Source organism: Gymnoscopelus braueri (assembly GCF_963280865.1).
Source record: "Gymnoscopelus braueri genome assembly, chromosome: 22".
NCBI classification, from domain to species: domain Eukaryota; kingdom Metazoa; phylum Chordata; class Actinopteri; order Myctophiformes; family Myctophidae; genus Gymnoscopelus; species Gymnoscopelus braueri.
Window position 1 is genome coordinate 13,311,954 of NC_137624.1, and position 20,806 is coordinate 13,332,759.

At 42.2% G+C, this 20,806-nt stretch overlaps 1 protein-coding gene across 1 annotated transcript in view; it reads right to left on the reverse strand.

Annotated features, from left to right (window-relative positions):
- The window catches only part of LOC308078855 (uncharacterized protein), a gene marked incomplete at its 5' end in the record, with an annotated part of 216,942 nt that overhangs the window by 95,202 nt on the left and 100,934 nt on the right, over positions 1-20,806 (reverse strand). Inside the window, 9 exons of the mRNA XM_080420199.1 lie at positions 709-762; positions 951-1,058; positions 6,595-6,648; positions 7,186-7,239; positions 7,360-7,398; positions 11,228-11,347; positions 12,752-12,796; positions 16,612-16,794; positions 17,260-17,724. Of these exons, the coding sequence (XP_080276325.1) occupies positions 709-762; positions 951-1,058; positions 6,595-6,648; positions 7,186-7,239; positions 7,360-7,398; positions 11,228-11,347; positions 12,752-12,796; positions 16,612-16,794; positions 17,260-17,724 (1,122 nt within the window). The remainder of the gene's footprint in view (positions 1-708; positions 763-950; positions 1,059-6,594; positions 6,649-7,185; positions 7,240-7,359; positions 7,399-11,227; positions 11,348-12,751; positions 12,797-16,611; positions 16,795-17,259; positions 17,725-20,806) is intronic.

Consider the following 20,806-nt stretch of genomic DNA (forward strand, 5'->3'; position numbering starts at 1 on the left):
GCTGACTGATGCCGACCGGTTGAGTCTCATGAGATTCCACTTGTTGAATTGCTAGCAACAAGTTCCAGAGCATAATCATAACGCCACAGCCATTACTATGATTTCTTTGTTTATCTGTCACAACTGTTATGTTCCCATATCCCACAGGGACGCCCCTCCAAAGTCAGAGCACTGACATACCAAATGGCATCACAACCCATTTATTCCATGTAGTGTTTAGGAATACAACAAAACAAAACAAAACACATTGATTATTGCTTTATCTAGACATACTGTCAGATATTTCGCACAAGTTTTGGCTCCCGTACCCCGGGAGGGACAGACCTGTCTGCTGTTTATATCCCATGGCCCGGAGGGACTGAGATAGTTGGTTGTCTACTACACAATATAATATAAATAAAGCAGAATATATAAAATATATAACTAAATAGATACAGGAGGAGAGGTTGTTGTGCTGACCGGTGCTTGAAATTAGTCATAAATACCGCTGCTATGGAAACGGGAAACGACCTCTGCTCGTCACCGTGATGTGGACTGTTCAGTTTTAGAATGTTGCAAAGCACAGTTCTTTTGTATTCTATTGTGGTTGCATGTTTCAACTTGGCTCGTCGCCAATCTTTGATCAGAACTATCCTTGAGAGTTTGAATTAAAACCCTTTAATTTTGCTGTGTTAAAGAACAAAACAGATTTAATGTTGGATCTCGTACCTCGTCGCCTTTTTCTCCCTTGGAACCCGGCTCTCCTCTGTATCCCAGTGGACCCTGGAGAATTTATTTTGGGGGGAAAAAAGATAGAAAGAAAGTTAAAGTAATAAGAACATAAGCCACTACACACAGATCATTGTGATCCAGAGGCTATTCTATTCAGCAGATGATGTCATCTGGATGTTTCGGGCACAGGTGATGTACATTAAATCACTTTTCACAGAGTCGTGCCCTTTGACCCCCACCTGAGGTCCAGGAAGTCCAAGTGACCCAGGCTGACCATCCAGTCCACATTCCCCATCTCTCCCTGGTACCCCCGGTCGGCCAGGGACCCCCCTGTGGCCTCGCTCACCCTGCAACACAACACACCTTCCTGTCAACAAGCATACTACTGGAAACATACTATGTGAGTATACATTCATTCATTCATTTTAGTGCAATGGTTCTCAAACATTGGTATTTGGCCACACGGACCCCCTTTTGTAAAGATTCTGTGCCAGGAACCCCCTATATTCTAATAGCCGCAAAATATAATAGGGTTAAACCACGGTTCCAAAACCTTTAAGCTAAAGAGAAATGTTATGTTTCCCCAAGACCCGAACAAGGGAATATAGCCGATCTACAAGTTCACAATGTGTTGCGATGTGGCGTAGATCTGCTATTTTCCCGACTTCCTAAGTCTTATTATTCATGGGTTTTCTTTGATATTTAGAAAATGTATACAATTCTTTTTTTTTAATCTTTTGAAATAATTAAAAAAAGTGTAGGAAACAAACCAACCACAACGCAAAAATTGGTCCACGACTCAAAATTGGATCCCGACCCAGTGTTTGGGAAACAGTGGTTTAAACTCATTATCTACTTCTTCAAGGATCCATGGGAGTCCCCACTTTGAGAGCCCCCGTTTTATAATTTCACTTGCAGATACTGTAGGCTAGTCGGCCAAGAATTGTCAAAGAAAACATTAACAGCACATGATTTATGGAGATATTAATGGCGGGGGAGGTTGCAGCAAATCAAAACAGATTTACTTTAGGTGAAAATACATGCATTATATGTCTACACTGGCAGTGATTCTAATAAAGGTACTGTAAGTAGCAAAGGCTCTGGCTTTTTCCAGTAATAACTTTTAATAGCAATTCGTCAAATGGCCTTTGGCTAGACATCGGCTAGGCAGCATATTGTCCACAAGTTAGATTTATTTTATTGTCTCAATGCCTCTGACTGAGGACAGGTGGAAAACATGTTCGGAACCAGAAGGAATGTCTAAACCACCTGTCAGATCTTGGCTGTGGACAGTGTTTGATGCATACAGTAATACACATGTAGATGTTGGCCTGCAGTTAAATAGACACAGTATTAAACATGTAGATGTAGTAGTTTGATGGATGAGTTGAGCGCTGTTTTAACGAGCGGTTTCTGGAACAGGTTTCAGACTACACACGCTTACACACACACACACACACACACACACACACGCACACACGCTGTGGCCACCTAATGCAACATGCGAAAATAGCTGATCTACAAGCTCACAAATCACCATGTGAACTTGTAGATCTGCTATAATCATAATTTTTGAATCATTGCCAATTTTGTGATGCCAGGCTTAAAAGTGGTTAGACACAATAATAATGCTAATGCTATGAACAGAATAGAAATTCTGTCACGCGCACTTATATTTACACATACTGTGTATACACAGTTTATATTTAACTGCAGTTGCTTTCAACAAATGCTTTTATAAACATGCCAAAGACAAACAAAATAAATGGATCCATTCACCATGCCACGTGGGTGCGACGCAGAGCGCACGTGACTGCCTGGCTATTGTCTGAGGGGAAAAAGTTTACAGTTTTCTAAAAAACCACACCAGGCTTTGAAGTGAAGTTGTCTCTCATCCAGCATGTCCTGAGCAACACCATGCCACCATAGACAATAAAGCCTGTTTCATATATATTTCTGTAAGAAAATAGCTTATCTACGAGCTCAGAGCGCGTCACAGTGCGACGCGTTCAGAGCTTTTAGATAAGCTATAAGTTGTGGCACACGACAACAGTGTGCAACTAAGTATAAACTAAGCATAAGACAGTACATGAGCAAGCTCGCTAAAGTTCTACGTTTATGTATACTAGTGTGATGCCCGTCGTAATGCATGCCCCTTCAGGAACACATGCTCCTTTGGTAAGTTTGAAGTCGATTACTTTTATCTATAAAGTACAATTTATAGATGTTTCTGGACAACCGCTGATCCAACCGACTTCACACTGGGCACGACCCTCCCTTGGGTCCTCAGCCATGCACACACCAAGTTTGAAGTTGATATTTCGGAAGGTGCTCGAGATATGTGAAGTACAGACAAGCAGACAGACACACACACACAAACGCTGAGATTCCGTGAATTCAGAGACAGATGAGCGGTTGAGAGCGACATGTGACGCTCTGAAAATGCCAAATATCTCCAGTTTTACAAACTGCTAATCCAAAAGAATTCTTTTAGCCCGCAGAGTTCTTCAATTAGAAGTTGAGGCCATATGGAAGAGAGAAAGAGATGTCTCGCTGAGCAAATGTGATGCCTATTAAACAACGTTATAAAACAGTGAAATCTGGGTCATCTCTGACCCAGTTTGATCAAATTCTCTGACAAAAAAATATGGAACCTCTTAATTTAGCCATAAAAATACTTTTGTCTCTCATTTTCTCATTATGAGCATAGTTATGTCATGCTGGGGATTTGCAAATATCCACTCCATCTGAACCACACTCCCTCTTCTTCACATGCTATGCTTAGATGTAGAGAGCGTCTAGATTCACATTTTAATGGCCGCACAGCAACAACTGCTTGGATTCGTTTTCAGTATTGGATATAAAAACATAATACAGTAATTTAAACAGCACAACAGAGACAAACGGAGCAAAGGGGGCATAAGTGCAAAGATTGTGAAGATGGCGTCATTTTAGTGAGTTTAATTATGTCTGTATTAAGAATGTATGGCTCCACCGGCGGACAGCCATGGCCGGCGGAAGGATTATGTTTTTGCGTTGTCTTTCCGTCCGTCTGTCCATCCGTCCGTTCTGTCAAGGATATTTGAATATAAACATTTAAAATGAACTAATGTGATAAAATGTTCTTATGCTTGACCCCACCCTGCTTCTATGAGACAAGCTGGCACCTATGCAACATTTAAATTATTTTGTTTTGTCATCATGCTTGTTGACTAAATTAACATCTCTATGTGAAAACTGTCTGTGTTTGGTGTTGAGGGGGTGTGTCTGAAACAGGCCTATTTAACCAGTGGTAGAACATGACCTCAGGGAACCAAACTGGATTTCCATTGCATGATGATTTTGTGTAAAGTTTGCTCCTTTTACTCGAGTAAAATCTCTCATACTTGGAATTCTGAATTGTTGTCTTTGCCTCATTATGTATTTATGTTTTAGAGCACCCAGTACAGATTCCCCTTTGACATTTGAAGGTAGTCCGGCGAGATCATTGAACGATTTGGACGGGTGCTGGCTGAGTGGGGAAGAGTGGTCGTGGCCTGGCAGTCTTCGCTGCTCAGCCAGCCATCCGGGGTGAGTACTGAGGTCTCTGTTTGGGTGTTCTGTACATGAGGAATTACTTTTTTTCAGGATTCTAATGTATCAGTGATGAATTGTGATCACCATAGGCATTATGGCCTATATGTAGGGAGACTGAAATGTCTCGCCTTCATGCGCATGACACAGATTGGAGGGACTTTGCTGGATTTTTTTGAATACGTCCTTGAGGATACAATATATGGAAAAATGGAGGCTGTGGACGTGTTTTAATCTTTTAGATTTTGTATTCTTGGTGGAATGTTTTTTAGTGTTGCCGATTAACGTCAGTCGAGGAAACGCAGTGGTCATAAGCCGACACACTCAAACCATTAGGAGATCATGTTTAGTCGATTGTGTAAATGCGTTCAGTGACTCTTTTAGTTTTTGCATGTATTTGTATAGAAGTTATTCAATCAATCAATCAAACGGTCGCCGGCTGTCTGTTCAGGGGGACTTTTGTCCGGCCTGAGGGTCCTGTTGTACAGAGTTACAACGAAGCTAGCACAGAATGAATGGTTTGTATGAGTGTGTGTGTGTGTGTGTGCGAGTGTTGTTGAGGTTAGGAGGTAGGCTCTCCAATCCCTTGACAACAACAGGCGACGGTGGGACCGCAAGTTTCCGAGGACACGTTAAAGTCACGCTATAGTGCTGGGGAGATGACTGAAGGCCCCCGTGTCTAATGAAGAATGAGTTTACATTCTACCGTGGTTTCGTCTAGTCGATGTGCCGACTGCCGCTAGGTGTAAGGCAGCACATGGTGCGTGGATGACAGTCCACACCTAACCGGGAGAGAGCGCGAGGGCTCACCGGTTACAGGCAAGGCTGGTGAAAACGGTTAAAGTTTCTATACCCATAGCGAGAGTGGGATAGGGATCAGACCGTCGGTTTCCTGCTCAGAGTGCCAATCACACTTTGAGTAAGGGATCGCTATCGACTGGGTCACCGGCCGGTCGGGTCGCATAGGCATTAAATCCATTATTGGTCGCCGCGCCTGGCTCAATGTACAGTCAGGCCATCATAAGCTGAAAGCGAAAGGACAGCTAAGTAGGCGAGTGGTGCTCCTGTGATCGGTGTTTTTGAAAAGAAGACACCGGGAAGCAGGAGACTGAGATGTTTGTCCAGGGGAGCCTGGGTAGAGACCTCAGATGGAAAGGGGTCCAGCCTAGGACTGCGCCCTGAAGAGGGAGGTCTAAAGGACTTAAGTGGAACTTCTACATGTCGTTGGCCGGAAGGGTGGTCGTGGCTAATTGAGCTGGGCTGGATAGGAATTTTCCTGTGAAGTTGAATATGGGTTTTTCGCCTATTCCTGCGATATGCTATGAGTATTATTGTGTAAGGGTTTTTTAAATGTTAAAATGGGGGAAATGTCAAGGATATTTGAATATAAACATTTAAAATGAACTAATGTGATAAAATGTTCTTATGCTTGACCCCACCCTGCTTCTATGAGACAAGCTGGCACCTTCTTTTGTTTTGTCATCATGCTTGTTGACTAAATTAACATCTCTATGTGAAAACTGTCTGTGTTTGGTGTTGAGGGGGTGTGTCTGAAACAGGCCTATTTAACCAGTGGTAGAACATGACCTCAGGAAACCAAACTGGATTTCCATTGCATGATGATTTTGTGTAAAGTTTGCTCCTTTTACTCGAGTAAAATCTCTCATACTTGGAATTCTGAATTGTTGTCTTTGCCTCATTATGTATTTATGTTTTAGAGCACCCAGTACAGATTCCCCTTTGACAGTTCCTCTGTACATGTATCTGTACGTACGTCCGTCCGTCCGTCCGTCCGTCCGTCTGGGCTGTTGTCTGTCTGTGCATCCTATGTATGTACTGTATATAATTTATTTGCCACTGCATGTACTTCTATGGGTGGGGGCGGCACCTGTCAGCGGGGAAGAGTAGGATAGAGGCGCTACATCCTCCCGGTGGGGGCTCCTCGAACCGCTTTTTCCAGCCCCCAGCAGGTCAAAGGTCAAGGTCACTGCGACTTCTGATGTCCATCCCATTCTCGTGAACGCAATATCTCAGGAACGCCTCGAGGGAATTTCACGACATTTGGCACAAACGTCCACTTGGACTTAAAGATTAAATGATTAGAAGTAGGTGGTCAAAAGGTCAAAGGTCACTATGACCTCATAAAACACATTCATTAACTAGCTTTGAAAGCCTTCACTACAATGGGTCTGGACAGACACGGATATAAATGGCAAATGGTTGGCAGAGGCATACAACCGCTATGTGGTATTTCAAATTTTTTTAAGCAGGACATTTTAGCAGGTTCGAATTGATGACATTTGTGCTTACCATCTCCCCCGCCATCCCTGGTCGGCCACGGTCCCCAGCTTCACCTGGCGGTCCCTGGATTGGGAAAGCATAAAAACAAAGGTTGAAATGGTTTGTGATTATATTTTTTACAGGGACAGTGAATGTTAGTGAAAGTGATACAGGGAGACCCCTGGTAATGAACAAACACTATGTATAGCAATATTTCCTACCAGAATATATAGCACTCATTCTAACAAAATAATAACAAATAATAACACATAATATATCACTTACTGCTCCTATAAACCCTATACTTTGTTGACCGGGGTACACCTGGTGTCTATACTTGGTCCCCTCCTTTTTTCCCTCGACACCAAATCTCTTTGCTGAAAATAGCCGATGTACAAGCTCACATCGCAATGCAATACGATTATTTGTGTTCTTATAGATCGTCTATTTTCGCCAAATGAAATGTTTGCCTATTTTCACTGAACGTTTGCATATGATTAAAGCAATCCATCGAGCCACTGTCATTATAATACTGTGTGGAAATGTCCTTGTCAGGGAAATAATGTGAATCTTCCCATATGATTTATTCAAAACATAATTAATCACTACTAATTGTCTCACCTGTATGCCTGGCTTTCCCACCTCCCCGGCAGGTCCTTCAAGGCCCTCTTTGCTCTGAAAGCTCAGGGAGAAGATACTCGATGTCAGCTAAAGAGGAACTTACAGTATAACAAGTTAACAACAACTCCAACAACCACAGGCCAGCCTCTGTATAGGTAGTCACAGCATACTTACAGGCCATCCCGCGTGGAGCAACTGGTAGAAATTGGTTTGCTGCAGAGAATAACAGAATAATGCATCACATGTAGTTACAGAGGAGAGTGAAAGTTAAATTAAAAGACATATTCTAGATCAGTTATGGAAAAAAGTCATAATTCATTTCACATACAGTAGGCTACTTAAATCACGTTTTTTAACGATATTTTTTGGGGCTATTTCTGCCTTTATTGATAGTCTAAGTGGAGATGGACAGGAAACAGGGAGAGAGATGGGAAGAGATGCTGCAAAGATCGTCGGGAACGGGACTCGAACCCACGATGCGCTGTCAAGGCTACATTAAAGCCTGCCCGGACCGCTAGGCCAGTGGTCTGGGCCTAAATCACAGTTCAATGCAGTTTTCCAATGGTGCCAACAGTATTTGAACATATCCTTTCAACACAATAAGACTTCAAGTACACAGACCTGCGTGTATAGTGTGGTTTTACAGTTATTCCATGTACACTATTCTATTCAGCAGAAAAATGCACATAGTAAACAAAGAAGGCCCGTAGACATGAAACAATTGTAAAACATTGACTATTATACAATGCTACCTGAGCTTTATTGTGACAAAAGCTTCTTCCTTTACAAAAAGTCTCATAACCACATAACCTATTGATGGAATAAAGTAAGAAAATAGGGTCCATGTAGATTTCCTTCTCTCTCGTACTTTAATCCCTATTCATCATAAACTCATCACGAATGTGATGGACGGATGAGCAGATGTATGGATCAAAGATTATATAACAAGAAATAAAAACATTAACTCTAGAAAGCGCTCATAAACTCATCACCTGTGACGACGGCCTTCATCTTCTCTTCACTGTCATTGTCTCATGAGCTAAAAATTCATCTGTGTGTTACCATTGATCTTCAATAGATGTAATAGGTACAGTAAGGAAGGCACTGTAGTACAGTGACAGTGGTTCTCAACAAGGTTCCTAGTTTGATATGCATTAGGCCAGTGGTTTTCAAACTTTTTCATGCCAAGGACCCCTAAAATGTATATATATTTGGCCGCGGACCCCCATCTGAAAATGTTTTGTGCCAGGGACCCCCCAGAAGAGAAGATTTGTGTAAAAAAAAAAGCAAAATTTAAAAAAAATGTTCTAACACTTTCAAGATTTTTCGAAAATGTTCAAAAATAGCAGATTTACAAGCTTGCAGCATGTAAATCTTCTATTTTTGAATAGCCAACGTATACAATATGGATAAAGGGGTGAAAATGTATTAAGACCTTTTGCTGGGGACCCCCTGGAACCCCCCTCAAGGACCACTGGTTGAGAACCACTGCATTAGGCCACAAACCCCCATTTGATAGGATTTGTCATCTCTGTGGACCCCAATCGACACTGCATAATCCTCATTGTTACAGACCCATTTGGTTCCTATCAATCATTAAGCTAGGGGACTCCCTGGGACCCTCAAAGCATACAACAAAAAAAGAAGCAAAAAGACAACAGCCTATCCATGTTTTCTTTTCTCCCCCACCCACACCCCGTTCTCCTTCCGCAGCATCTTTATTCAATAACGTCGATGCCGTTTTCCATCACGCTGATATAGCGGGTTGGCTGCGTTATACAGCCCACAGATGTACGACCATAGTAAAGCCATTAAACAGATGAGAGAGAAGAGCAACGGGGCTCACACGCACCACTGGCGCGGGGTCAAACATTCAACGTTGGTGCTGGGGGGGGGGCTTCGATGTACTGTATGTGTAGTACAGTAATATGTGGGTTACATTTGATGCACATGCATGTCTGTGTAGCATGAAGGATGATGAGTTATATACGAAGGGGTAGCAGATGATGCAGGGAGAAATCACCTGGTCTAGGGTGTGTGGGGGGCTTTGGATTTCACTGGCCCGGTATGACTGATTTAAAAAGCGTCTGTTTTATTTTATCAGGTAGTGCAGGGGGTCTTCAACGTTTTCAGGCCAAGCACCCCCTAAAAGAGAGAGAGATGAAGCAGGGACCCCCACTATATTGTATAACATTGTGTTGCAGATTAAACTCTTTTTTTTTTTACTTGGTCTGCTCTTTTTTTTCCCCCTCTACACCTATATCTTTTTGCCAAAAATAGCCGATCTACAAGCTCACAACGTCTCGCAGCGCTATTTTCGGCAAAAGTTCTCCTCAGAAACGGGATGCTAGTGGTTAATGTAATCACATTAAAGATTTGGCAGCCCCCCCTGTAGTAACTCTGAGGACCCCCTAGGGGTCCCGGACCCCCTGTTGAAGACCCCTGACCTAGTGGAAGTATTCCCAAGCCAGGGTGGTTGGCGGCGTCTTGTGTATAAAGTGTTGCACTTACAGAATGCACAGAGAAGATGTTGCCATCTTATTTGGAGGTTGAGATGTCATTTCATGGACGCTTTAGCCAAGAACGTTCACTGTATATCTCAGTGCATACAAACAGTGGTGGGAAAAGTACTCAAACGTTTTACTTAAGTAAGAGTATGATGAGTATCAATACTGCAATGTAGAAGTACTCCGTTACAAGTAAAAGTCCGGAATATTATAGGCTATTTTCAAAATAGCCTAGGTATAAAACAGAGCTAAAGTGGTTAATGTGTGTTTTATAATGAAATCATTTATATCTGCTAAGTAACTACTAACTAAAGTTTTCAAATAATTGTAAAAAGTACAATATTTGCATCTGAGATGTAGCGGAGTAGAAGCAAAAGTATAGACAACTGGAAATACTCCAGTAAAGTAAAAGTACCTAAAAATTGTACTTAAGTACAGTACTTGAGTAAATGTACTTTGTTACTTTACACCACTGCATACAACTTTAACCATTTAAACCCTATTACTAGCCTCAGTGTTTCCCCTATAGGATGAAGTGGTGAATATATAAAAAAAAATGTTTGCCCTCAAAATAAGAAGTCAGGTGTCTTGCGCCGGAGTCACGGTGAACCTGGGGACCGCCTCCCGGCGAAACGCTGCGTGTCTTCTCGTATGCGAAGATCATTATTAAGATGGATCTTCCAAATGTTTGTTTCACAGATGTTTCCTTGCCACATTCCAATCACATGATTACGTTTGCTGTAACGTTCAGCGTGATTTATACCCCATCGTGCAACGGTGTTGCTTGCTTGACAAAACAAACAAAATTCTCCAAGGTATCCACACATTCCACTGCGACGCGACGCTTGTACATTTGTTCTTTTTGGGAGGTGATGCAGTCTATGTAATGGAGTGCATCACTAGACACATGTAAACTTCCTTCAATGAATGAACGCATGTGTGGGACACACACATGAACAGGTGCATTGCGGTTGATGCGGGGTTAACACGCAAACATTTAGAATGCTGCCGAGATGAATCCCACCATGAAAATGCATTGAGTGTGTATGGCTGTGTATGGAATACATGCAACAATATCCAGCTGTATTGTAATATTATCACTAGAAAACCAATCTGACGTACTTTGGTGTTGTGAACTGTATTAAACAATTATTATTTTTATGAGGGGGAGTAGACCCTGTCTATGTGTGTGTGTGCGTATTCGGGGGAGGCTTGGGCACTAAAGGGGGGTTCGCCTAGGTCACCATACGAGCTAGAACCAGCCCTGCTCAAGTACGTATATCCGGAGTTCATACTAGTTCGTACAGGGTTCAAACTAGGTGCTCAAGTTCGACAAAACAAAAACAAACAGTGATTTTTGACTGAAATGGGATGGCAAAATCAAGTCGGACCGATTAAGTGTGTGAGCGCATTACACGGTGAAATCCTTTGTTAATTTAACTCTGAGTATAAAAGCAGACAGATTAAACCTCCATGCTTAGAGTCTTGAGTTAAACTAACAAGGGTTTTGCGGTGCAGGATTATCATCTTTATACCTGGAAGGCGGCCCACTCCTCTGCAGTGTTTTTCCACAAGTAGAGCGTAGGTAAACCTGGCAGTCCCGGAGGCCCCTGGTCGCCGTTTCGCCCCGGACGGCCCTCTGACCCAGTCCTGCCCTGCACGAGGTGAAGAGGAAAGGTTGTATACACACACAGACACAATGGCTTCACTGTAAAAAAAAATCCAGAGTGTTCATTTATTCTGAAAGAAATGTAAACAAACAGACCGTTCACATTTTGTGCACTCTCAGAGGTATGGATTAACCCTTTAAAACCAGGAACGCAAATGTGTAACCACTTTAACGGTTATTTTATTCTTTGGCTATTCAAAAATAGCAGATCTCCAAGCTCATAGCTATGAGCGTGTAGATCTGCTATTTTTGAAAAATCGTAAAAATGTGGGCAAATCTTTGAATATATATATTTTTTTTAAAGCGAAATTTTTTAACTCAAATCTTTGCTTTTGGGGGGTCCCTGGAACAACATATTTTGAGATGGGGGGAGTCCGCAGCCAAATACATATCATTTTGGGGGTCCTTGACATGAGAAAGGTTTGAGGACCACTGATTACAGAAACATGTTTTTTTTTCAAAAAACTGAAGACATTTGCAGAACCCCTAGAAACAAAGATTTGAGTTACAAATGTTCCCTTTAAAACATATATATTCAAAGATTTGCACACATTTTCACAATAAAAAGAAAAATAGCTGATTTTTGAATAGCCTTTTGTGTTAAATAGCTCTATATTCCCATAGTAAACATTACTATCAAGTGTTTGTTCAGTAAAAAAAAGGGGTCTCCCCGTCTCTCCAGCTCTACAAAAATACATTCTCATACAGGGATACAAATTTCATCCAATCAGGAGAGAGAGAACTCATACAGGATACAGAATAAACAGGTGACATTGGAAGTGATGAAATAAATAAATTAGAAGATACAATTGGAACTGGAGCGTTATCATAAGTGATCTTTGTGAAGTTCTCTCTACTGATTGGATAAGATTTGCCGACCTGAATTATTTTCAGTTTCCTAAAGAGCTGAGAAGATAAACTGATGTACTGAACAAACACTCAAGCAATGATTACTGTCGGGATATAGAGCTTTAATGCTTTAATAAAAAATGTTTACACCAAAATATTAGGTCACCTTCCAACACTGAGGATTTTACTGTGTTGCCGAGCAGACATTTTGAAGTTTCAACTTCATAAACAAAGAAGAACTGATTTCATGTACATATCACTGAACGGCAGCCTAAAAAACCACATGCACATAGAGTTAAAAGGAGTAAGGGGAGGAATAGACAGAGGTTTATGACTGTGCATAAATGAATCTCCAAAGGTGAAGGTGAGTTGTAAAACAACGTATACACTCTTCTTATTTCAGAATCATAATTTACAGTGGCTCATTCAAGTTCTAGAGGGTCAAATAGACTAGCCCAAACACATAATTGTATGCCGTTCGGTCATAAACCACAGAAACCACTAAAGCTATCGAAAACTGTTACGTATACGGTCTGCTCACCTTATCACCTTTAAACCCAGGCCAGCCAGGGTCACCCAGACAACCCTGTAAAAAGGCAGTAAAAATCACTGGTGATGATTGAATACATAGAAAAGTTGCATGAATACGTAGGACACAAAAAAAAGCAACTGCAGAGCTAAAAACATAAATCCTATCTATAACATAAATTTGTAAAACAAGTGTATCATAACTGCAATGACAAAATCCAAACCTCAAAGACCAATAACCCACCATATCCCCAAAATTCAATAAAGCACTTCCTTTTTTGTCCCCCTCTTAAAAAGGTCACACCTTTGTAAAGACCAAAACGGTCTGCCTGAAAACAGCCAGTCAGAGCAGCTGACCCCTATAAACCCGCCCCAAGCTTTGGGGGGCTTCTGTGGGCCTCATTGACTCCACAGCCTAGCTGTCAGTGAAAAGCCAGAACTATGCGGTTCTTTCGTCCTCACAGTTTAGACGCCAATAAAAGATAACAAGCTTTTCCCCGGCTAAAAGGAGAACTATGTTATGGCTATGCATTTAACCCTGCTCCGTGTTGCCTCACTCGTGGCTCTGTGTGGTACCAGGTAACACCAGCAACCTCATAAATGTCAACCGGTGAAAACGCGCTCGTGCAGGATTCTGAAAACGCCCCCCACATCTTCTCTATGCATGTTATTGTCACAGCTGCTTTTATATGGACGAGACATGGTTTTCTGGCGTCTCATTTTCATGAAAGAAATGCATGTTTACGTGGTCAACAAGGCAACCGAGAGACGTGCATAGTTGAGTCACATGGTGGCAGTGTGTGTGTGGGTGTGTGTGTGAGAGACAGAGAGAGAGAGAGAGACATAACTATCATGGCCTGCAGACTGCAGTGCATATAATAGCATGTTGAACGTTATACAGGATTTGCGTGTCACTGAAAGATGACCTGGAATGCCACCTGTCCTGCATCATTCCTAGAGAGCTGATGTCTCCAGGCTGGCGGCGATGCCCTCTCCTCACCTACACTGTACTGTACACTACAACCAGCTAATCCCATATTAACCCATTTAGACCGGGAAGGGTTAGGTAATTTTTTAGATTTCTTTGGGCTATTCAAAAATAGCAGATCTACAAGCTCATAGCGCAGCACTTATGAGCTTGTAGATCTGCTATTTTTGAAAAATCGTGAAAATGTGTGCAAATCATTGAATATATATATTCATTTATTTTTAACTCAAATCTTTTCTTCTTCTGGGGGGGGGGGGGTCCCTGGAACAACATATTTTGAGATGGGGGGACCATCTGAGAACCACTGATATTATAGAAATATAGGCTTTTTTCAAAAGAACGGTTAGGATACAGAAGACATTTGTAGAGTCCCCCAGAAGCAAAGATTTGAGTTAAAAATATTTGCTTTAAAAAATAAATAAATATATATTCAATGATTTGCACACATTTTCAATCTTTAAAAAACATATATTCAAAGATTTGCAAAAAATTTCATGATTTAAAAAAAAAAAAGCAGATCTACAAGCTCATAGCGCGGCACTCGGTGCCGCGCTATGAGCTTGTATATTTTTTGAATAGCCCAAAGACATCTAAAAAAATTACACAGATGCTTTCCCGGTGTAAATGGATTAAGCGTCGTCCACTGGGGCTGACAGCGGTATAGAAGAAGCAGACGGGGGGACGGGGGGGATTGACGGATAATTCTTTCAGTTCACTCCACACCGCACTGCAGTACAAGCTCTGATTCATGGCATGAACCTCCTTCATGTTCCCCTGCAGCCGGGATCCATCACGGTAATCGCGGTGAGTGATCCCAGGGTTTTATAGCAGCGCGACTGACTCCACTACACTGGGTCCGCAGACAGACGGTGCCAGATGTGCAATCTGGGCCTTGTTCTGTGTCTTCCCCCTGCCGCCTGCAGGCCCGAGCACGACCACACCTCCCGAATGCAGGTATTACAGTGGTGGAAAGTAACTAAGTACATGTACTCAAGCGCTGTACTTAAGTAGAATTTTAAGGTATTTGCTCTTTACTTGAGTATCTCCAATTTCCAATACTTTTGCTTCTACTCCACTACATCTCAGAGGCAAATGTTGTACTTTTACTCCACTACAATTATTTGAAAACTTTAGTTAGTTACTTTGCAGATACAAATTATTACATTATACATTATAAAACATACATTAACCACTTTAGCCCCATTTTATACCTAGAGTATTTGAAAATAGAAGATCTACAAGCTCACAGCTCACAAGCTCAGTTGTGAGCTTGTAGATCTGCTATTTTCAAACATTTCAGTACTTTTACATGGTACTTTAAGTACATTTTGATAGCAATACTTTTGTACTTACTCAAGTACATTTGAACACCAGACTTTTACCTGTAACAGAGTACTTCTACATTGCGGTAGTGATACTTTTACTTCAGTAAAACATTTGAGTACTTTTTTCCAGCACTGGCAGGTATACGGCGCTCCGATTGGACGGTATAAATGGACTATGCTCTCTTGCACCAATCGTTTAGGTCTGGAAGTGATAAGTCATGAATGTCCTCCGACGCTGTGACAAACGGCGTCGACACTTATGTCAGTGTCTGTTCAAGAGCGTTACATCAAAGGCATGTGGAGCAACACATGTGTCCAACACAACTTTCTTTATTGCGTTCATGCCGTAATTGATTGAGACCAGCGTTTGTAGTCTCTTTCACTTTGTTCACGTTTCTTCATTCACATGTCCTTTTCTTACTCATCCAACAACAACATTAGAAAACTATTTGACAGCACAGTTGACCAAGAATAAATATTATTACACATAAGATCATTTTCCAGTGATGCAATATTTCTGTTAAGCATGCTACTGTACATCATTAGCACTGGATGTGAAAGTGTAATGTAAGTGTATCTATGTGTACACCTAACCACATATTGTATAATACAGATACAAACAAATCATATAATTCATGTTCATATTCTGCACATTTCCTATTGCTGCACAACAGAGTACAGAAGTCCTGACGTCACTCGTCCATCCCCTGGGTCGTAAAGTAATTTCTCTATGGAGAATAACATTGGGTCATTATAGAATCGTGATATAAGAATTGTGGTCCAAAAATAAACAAACTGTCTCTGCAGCCTGATCGCCAGAGAATTAGTATACATTGCACGGATCCAGTGCATGTCATTCCGTGCATAGTCGCCTAGAAACCCAGAAATTCCGTGCATATGTACGGCGAGTCCCACGGTGGGCGTAACCAGTCGCAACCCGGAAAAACCCGGAAGCAGAGCAGTCCCCACAACAAAATTTACGATTCTGTGCCTATCGGTACATAACTCAAACGGCGCTGAGTAGGCACAAGGGAATGTCGCAACGTTCGGGACGGCAACTCGCTCGCTTTAGCTCGCTCGGTGGCCTGCGCGCCTCCGAAATGGTTTAGTCACAATGGGGGAGATGCGAGGCGGCTATGCACGGAATTTCGGGTTTTCCAGTTGTCTATTCACGGAATTTCAAAAACGTTCAAAGCGGACGTTTCCTCTGGCGATCGGGTTGGTCTCTGCGATATTGTCAGGGAGGTGGCTCTGTTTTTTCTCATGTATTAGCATTTTCTCACCGTCAGTTGATGCTTCATATCCATACGAGTAAAACCGCCGGGGTCATTTGTTTATTTTTGGAACACAGTTCTTATTTGACGCGATATTAAACACGTCTATGGGAATTCAGAACGGGGAAAAAAAACGCAACCCATAACTTGACTTCTTCATTGTCTTGAAAAGGTCAAGCTACTGTAGCTCTACTCATTATCACATCTAATTAACACAATCATAACACAAATTCTCACACAGGGACATTGGTACACAACACAAAGGGGATAATAAGACTATACTCACTTCCTTCCCTGGGGGCCCCATTCTCCCCGGGGGACCACTCTGGATCCGGTACGTATTGCCGTCCGAGCCGAGGACCAGGTCTCCGTCCCTGGATACGACCGTCACCGTGTTTCCGCGACGAGGCCCGTCGGTGCTTTGCGTCGGTCCGTCCTCGTTCCCGTCACGGGGACCAGAGGGGTAGGGCTGTCACCATTAACAAATTTAAGTTGACGATTAATTATCAATCAAATAATTGCGATGAACGATTTAATTGCATTTCTGTCGTTGAAAATTAATGGATTATGAATAAAAATCACATTTCTGTTTGGCTTTTAGCTTTCGGAAACAAAAGTTGCACAGGGCAGATATGACAAATAACACATTTAATTACTTTATACTTAAAAATAAACATTGATAGCGGAAATAGCCGATCTATAAGCTCAAAACGTGTCGCAGCGCGACGTGTTTTGAGCTTATAGATCTGCTATTTCCACAATTTTTGATTTTTTTGGAAAATATATGATTTTTTTTAACATGGAATTGATTATGACGATTATGACGATTATGCAAAAATAATTGCGATTATATAAAATAATTGCGAGACGATTATGTAATAATTGTGACAGGCCTACAGAGGACATATGAGTCACGTGACGACGATATCCTCACCCGCTCGTCCTCTTCCAGTTTGTTAGCGTCCGGGTGCTCAGGGTCTGCGGGGGGGTGAGGAACAGGACGCCGCGCCGCAGGGGGCTTTTTGGGAGGGGGCCTCGAATCCAGATCGATGATGACGCCATCGGACGGTTTCCCGGGGAACGAGGGCACCGCCCTTCCTCCCGACTCGGCCTTGGACTTGTCCGTGGTGACGTTCTCCTCCAGGTGTTTGGAGGAGGAGGACGACGAGGTCTTATCCTCCTGGTTTCCCTCGTCGGCGTCCTGCCGGGGGGGCTGCTTCCACTTGGGCGGGACGTGCCGCCCTCCACCGCCGTTGTTGTGGAGGGCCGGGTCCAGCAGGTCGGTGTCCTCGTCCACCACGAAGACGTCCCCGCGGCCCACCGATCCTCCTCCGGTGCGACTGGTCCCCGACGGCAGCGTCCCGTCCCCTCGAGTGGTCCCCCGCCGAAGGAACACGTTCTGCTGAAAGAGAGAAAACACGCAGTGGTGTAAAGTGACTAAGTACATTTACCCAAGTACCGTACTTAAGTACAATTTTGAGGTATTTGTACTTTACTTGAGTATTTCCAATTTCCCATGCTTTATACTTCTACTCCACTACATCTCAGAGGCAAATATTGTACTTTTACTTTGCTACAATTATTTGAAAACTTTAGTTACTAGTTACAGTACTTTGCAGATATAAATTATTACATTATAAAACATACATTAACCACTTTAGCCCTATTTTATACCTAGGCTATTTTCAAACAGTTTAGTACTTTTACTTTTGGTACTTTAAGTACATTTTGATACCAATACCTTTGTAATTTTACTCAAGTAATTTTTTTATTCCAGACTTTTACTTGTAACAGAGTGCTTCTACATTGCAGTATTGATACTTTTACTTAAGTAAAACATTTGAGTACTTTTTCCACCACTGGAAACCAGAGTCTGAGAACTGAAGGGAGGGGCGGTCGGGGATTAGAGCTAATTACTGGGATGTCTCTGTTTTACACTTTTGAGTTAATGTTGGGTGTCTTGTCGTGTTGGGTCTACATTGTCTGCATTGTTGTGGCAGATTTGTGGAGGAATGATTGGACAGGGGAACGATAAACAACATCTAGACCGTTTCATAAACAAGTTGTATTGTTTCTAACACTGTTTCATGACAACCACTTACAGTACGTCACCCAAACAATTGTTACAAAAACCTTTAGCTCTGAGCTAAGACCTATAACACAAAGTTGCATGATTCATGTAATTGTTAAAAACAATAAGAAAAACAATACATTTGTAAAATATCAATACAAAACATAGTGTTATGGAGTATTTCTTTGTGCCCATCAGTTTATGGTGTCTTAAGTCATTATGCTCTATGGAATTATCTGCCACTTGAACTAAGGTCTACTACAAAAGTGTCTTCTTTTAGCAACATACAAAAAAATAATAAAATATTGCATGTCCCCATTGCGCCCCGTTACTGTACATAGACCAATCGCAGCAAACTACACAGCTCAGCTGAGGCTGCTACACCAATCACAGCTCAGACGCTTTGTCACGCGGCTGATGCTGGTACTCCAATCACATCATTTTGAAGCACGTCGGTTATATAAATATAAATAAACTTGACTTGACATTCAAAAACAGACATACTGTAATAGTTACAGTATGTGGCCTTTAGAGGTGACAAAGACGGCAATGTAAAAACTAAAACAGACGCAACCACAACTTGAACATTCCCCGCGGCTAGACATTATGCCCTTATTACATCACACACACACACACACACACACACGTCACACGCACGCACTCGCACACACAGACAGTTAACCCCACATTCCCTCTCTCCAAAAACACAGAAACGCTCTGGACTAGAAGATTGTCTTGGGCCTGGGGGTGGAAACATGGGGGCTTGAGAGCATCCTGGTTGAGGGAGCATAGCGGCTGTAAAGTTGTTTGATGGCCCTAATGGGCTGAAATGGAGACCAGTGAAGTGGAGCTGGGAGGCATGTGGAGTGCAGTCTGCTGGAAGGGGGAGCACACGCGGGGAGTGTGTGTGTGTGTGTGTGTGTGTGTGTGTGTGTGTGTGTGTGTGTGTGTGTGTGTGTGTGTGTGTGTGTGTGTGTGTGTGTGTGTGTGTGTGTGTGAGAGAGAGAGAGAGAGAGAGAGAGAGAGAGCTGGAAAAACATCACCCTCACTAAGGTGCAAACAAACAGACACACACACACATGCATATTCACTGTAAAGCTTGGCAAAACAGACTCACTGATACATGAAGTTCATTTTAGTTTTGTTGAGCATTTATTTTGGGGGAATGAATCCTTTCTAAAGGTAGTCTGACATCAAGACCAATTTCCATTGATTTCCTGTGTCACGTGGGTTCAGGACAGTGGTCCAGGGACCCTCAGGGTTCCTTGAGGGGGTTCCAAATGGACCCGTACTGTAACCCTGAGAGTTATGGGGGTCCTTGAAATTAAAAAGTTTGAAGAACCAGTGGTTTAGGAGGCCAGAAGCAGGACATGAGTCTCTGATTTCCGAAGTGACCATGATGAGCACCGACTATGACATGAAATGAAACGATGAGCGGTCAAAGAATGCATGATTAGCACTTTATTCTAAGCATTAGTTTGGTGTTTCTGCCATTACATAATAGGAAAGGTGTGCAAGGGAGTTTGGTGGTATAGTACGTGGAAAGAATGTCATTTCTATTCATATTGTTCTAGAAGTTGTCACGTCACCCCAATGGCATATTAGAAAGTGTTAAGACATTCTTTAACCACATGGACCCTAGTGCACCTATTCTTGAAATGTCAAAAGGCGAACATTCGCTCACACGAGCGCTTGGAGATTGTCTTTTTTCCGGCGAAGAGATTTGGTGTAGAGGGGAAAAAGGAGGGGGGGGCCTGGTATAGATCCCTGGGGGACCCCAGTCAATGAAGCATCATAATTTAGACCACGAACACACACACAGTCACATGCTTATGCACAGACACACGTCCCATACCCCCCCCCCCCCTATTTTACTGTATACTGTAGTACTGGCGGACCAAGATCAATGAAGATGTGAGATCAACTGAGACCAATAAGGGTTCTCCTTAACCCTCCAAGACCCGCAGTTGTAATATTACAACATTTGTATTTTATCAAAAACATGGTATAAATCATTTGTTTTCCTGTTATTCTTTCACCTAAACATCATCATTGGATCCTATTGTTTAGTCTTGCAATGTCATTGGCCGGGATATTTGCATATAAATACCCCCCACAGAGGCAGGAAAAGTCACAACTTGAAAATCCTTGAAGGAAGAACAATCTCTTTTTCACTGGACAGGATTTCTCACAAAAAAGTAAGTAAAATGTCTGCAATAATTTTTTTGGTGATCATTAGAATGTCTAGAACATGTACATATGATATTATTGGGAAAGATATCCCCCAAATGTAAATTAGAGCATACTTTATACTTGTTGTTTTTTTACAACTCTGGGTCATAGTGGTAGCAAATAGCAATGCCACCTGTTCACCTGGCTAAGTGGAGTCTTATAGTTTTCACAATACATT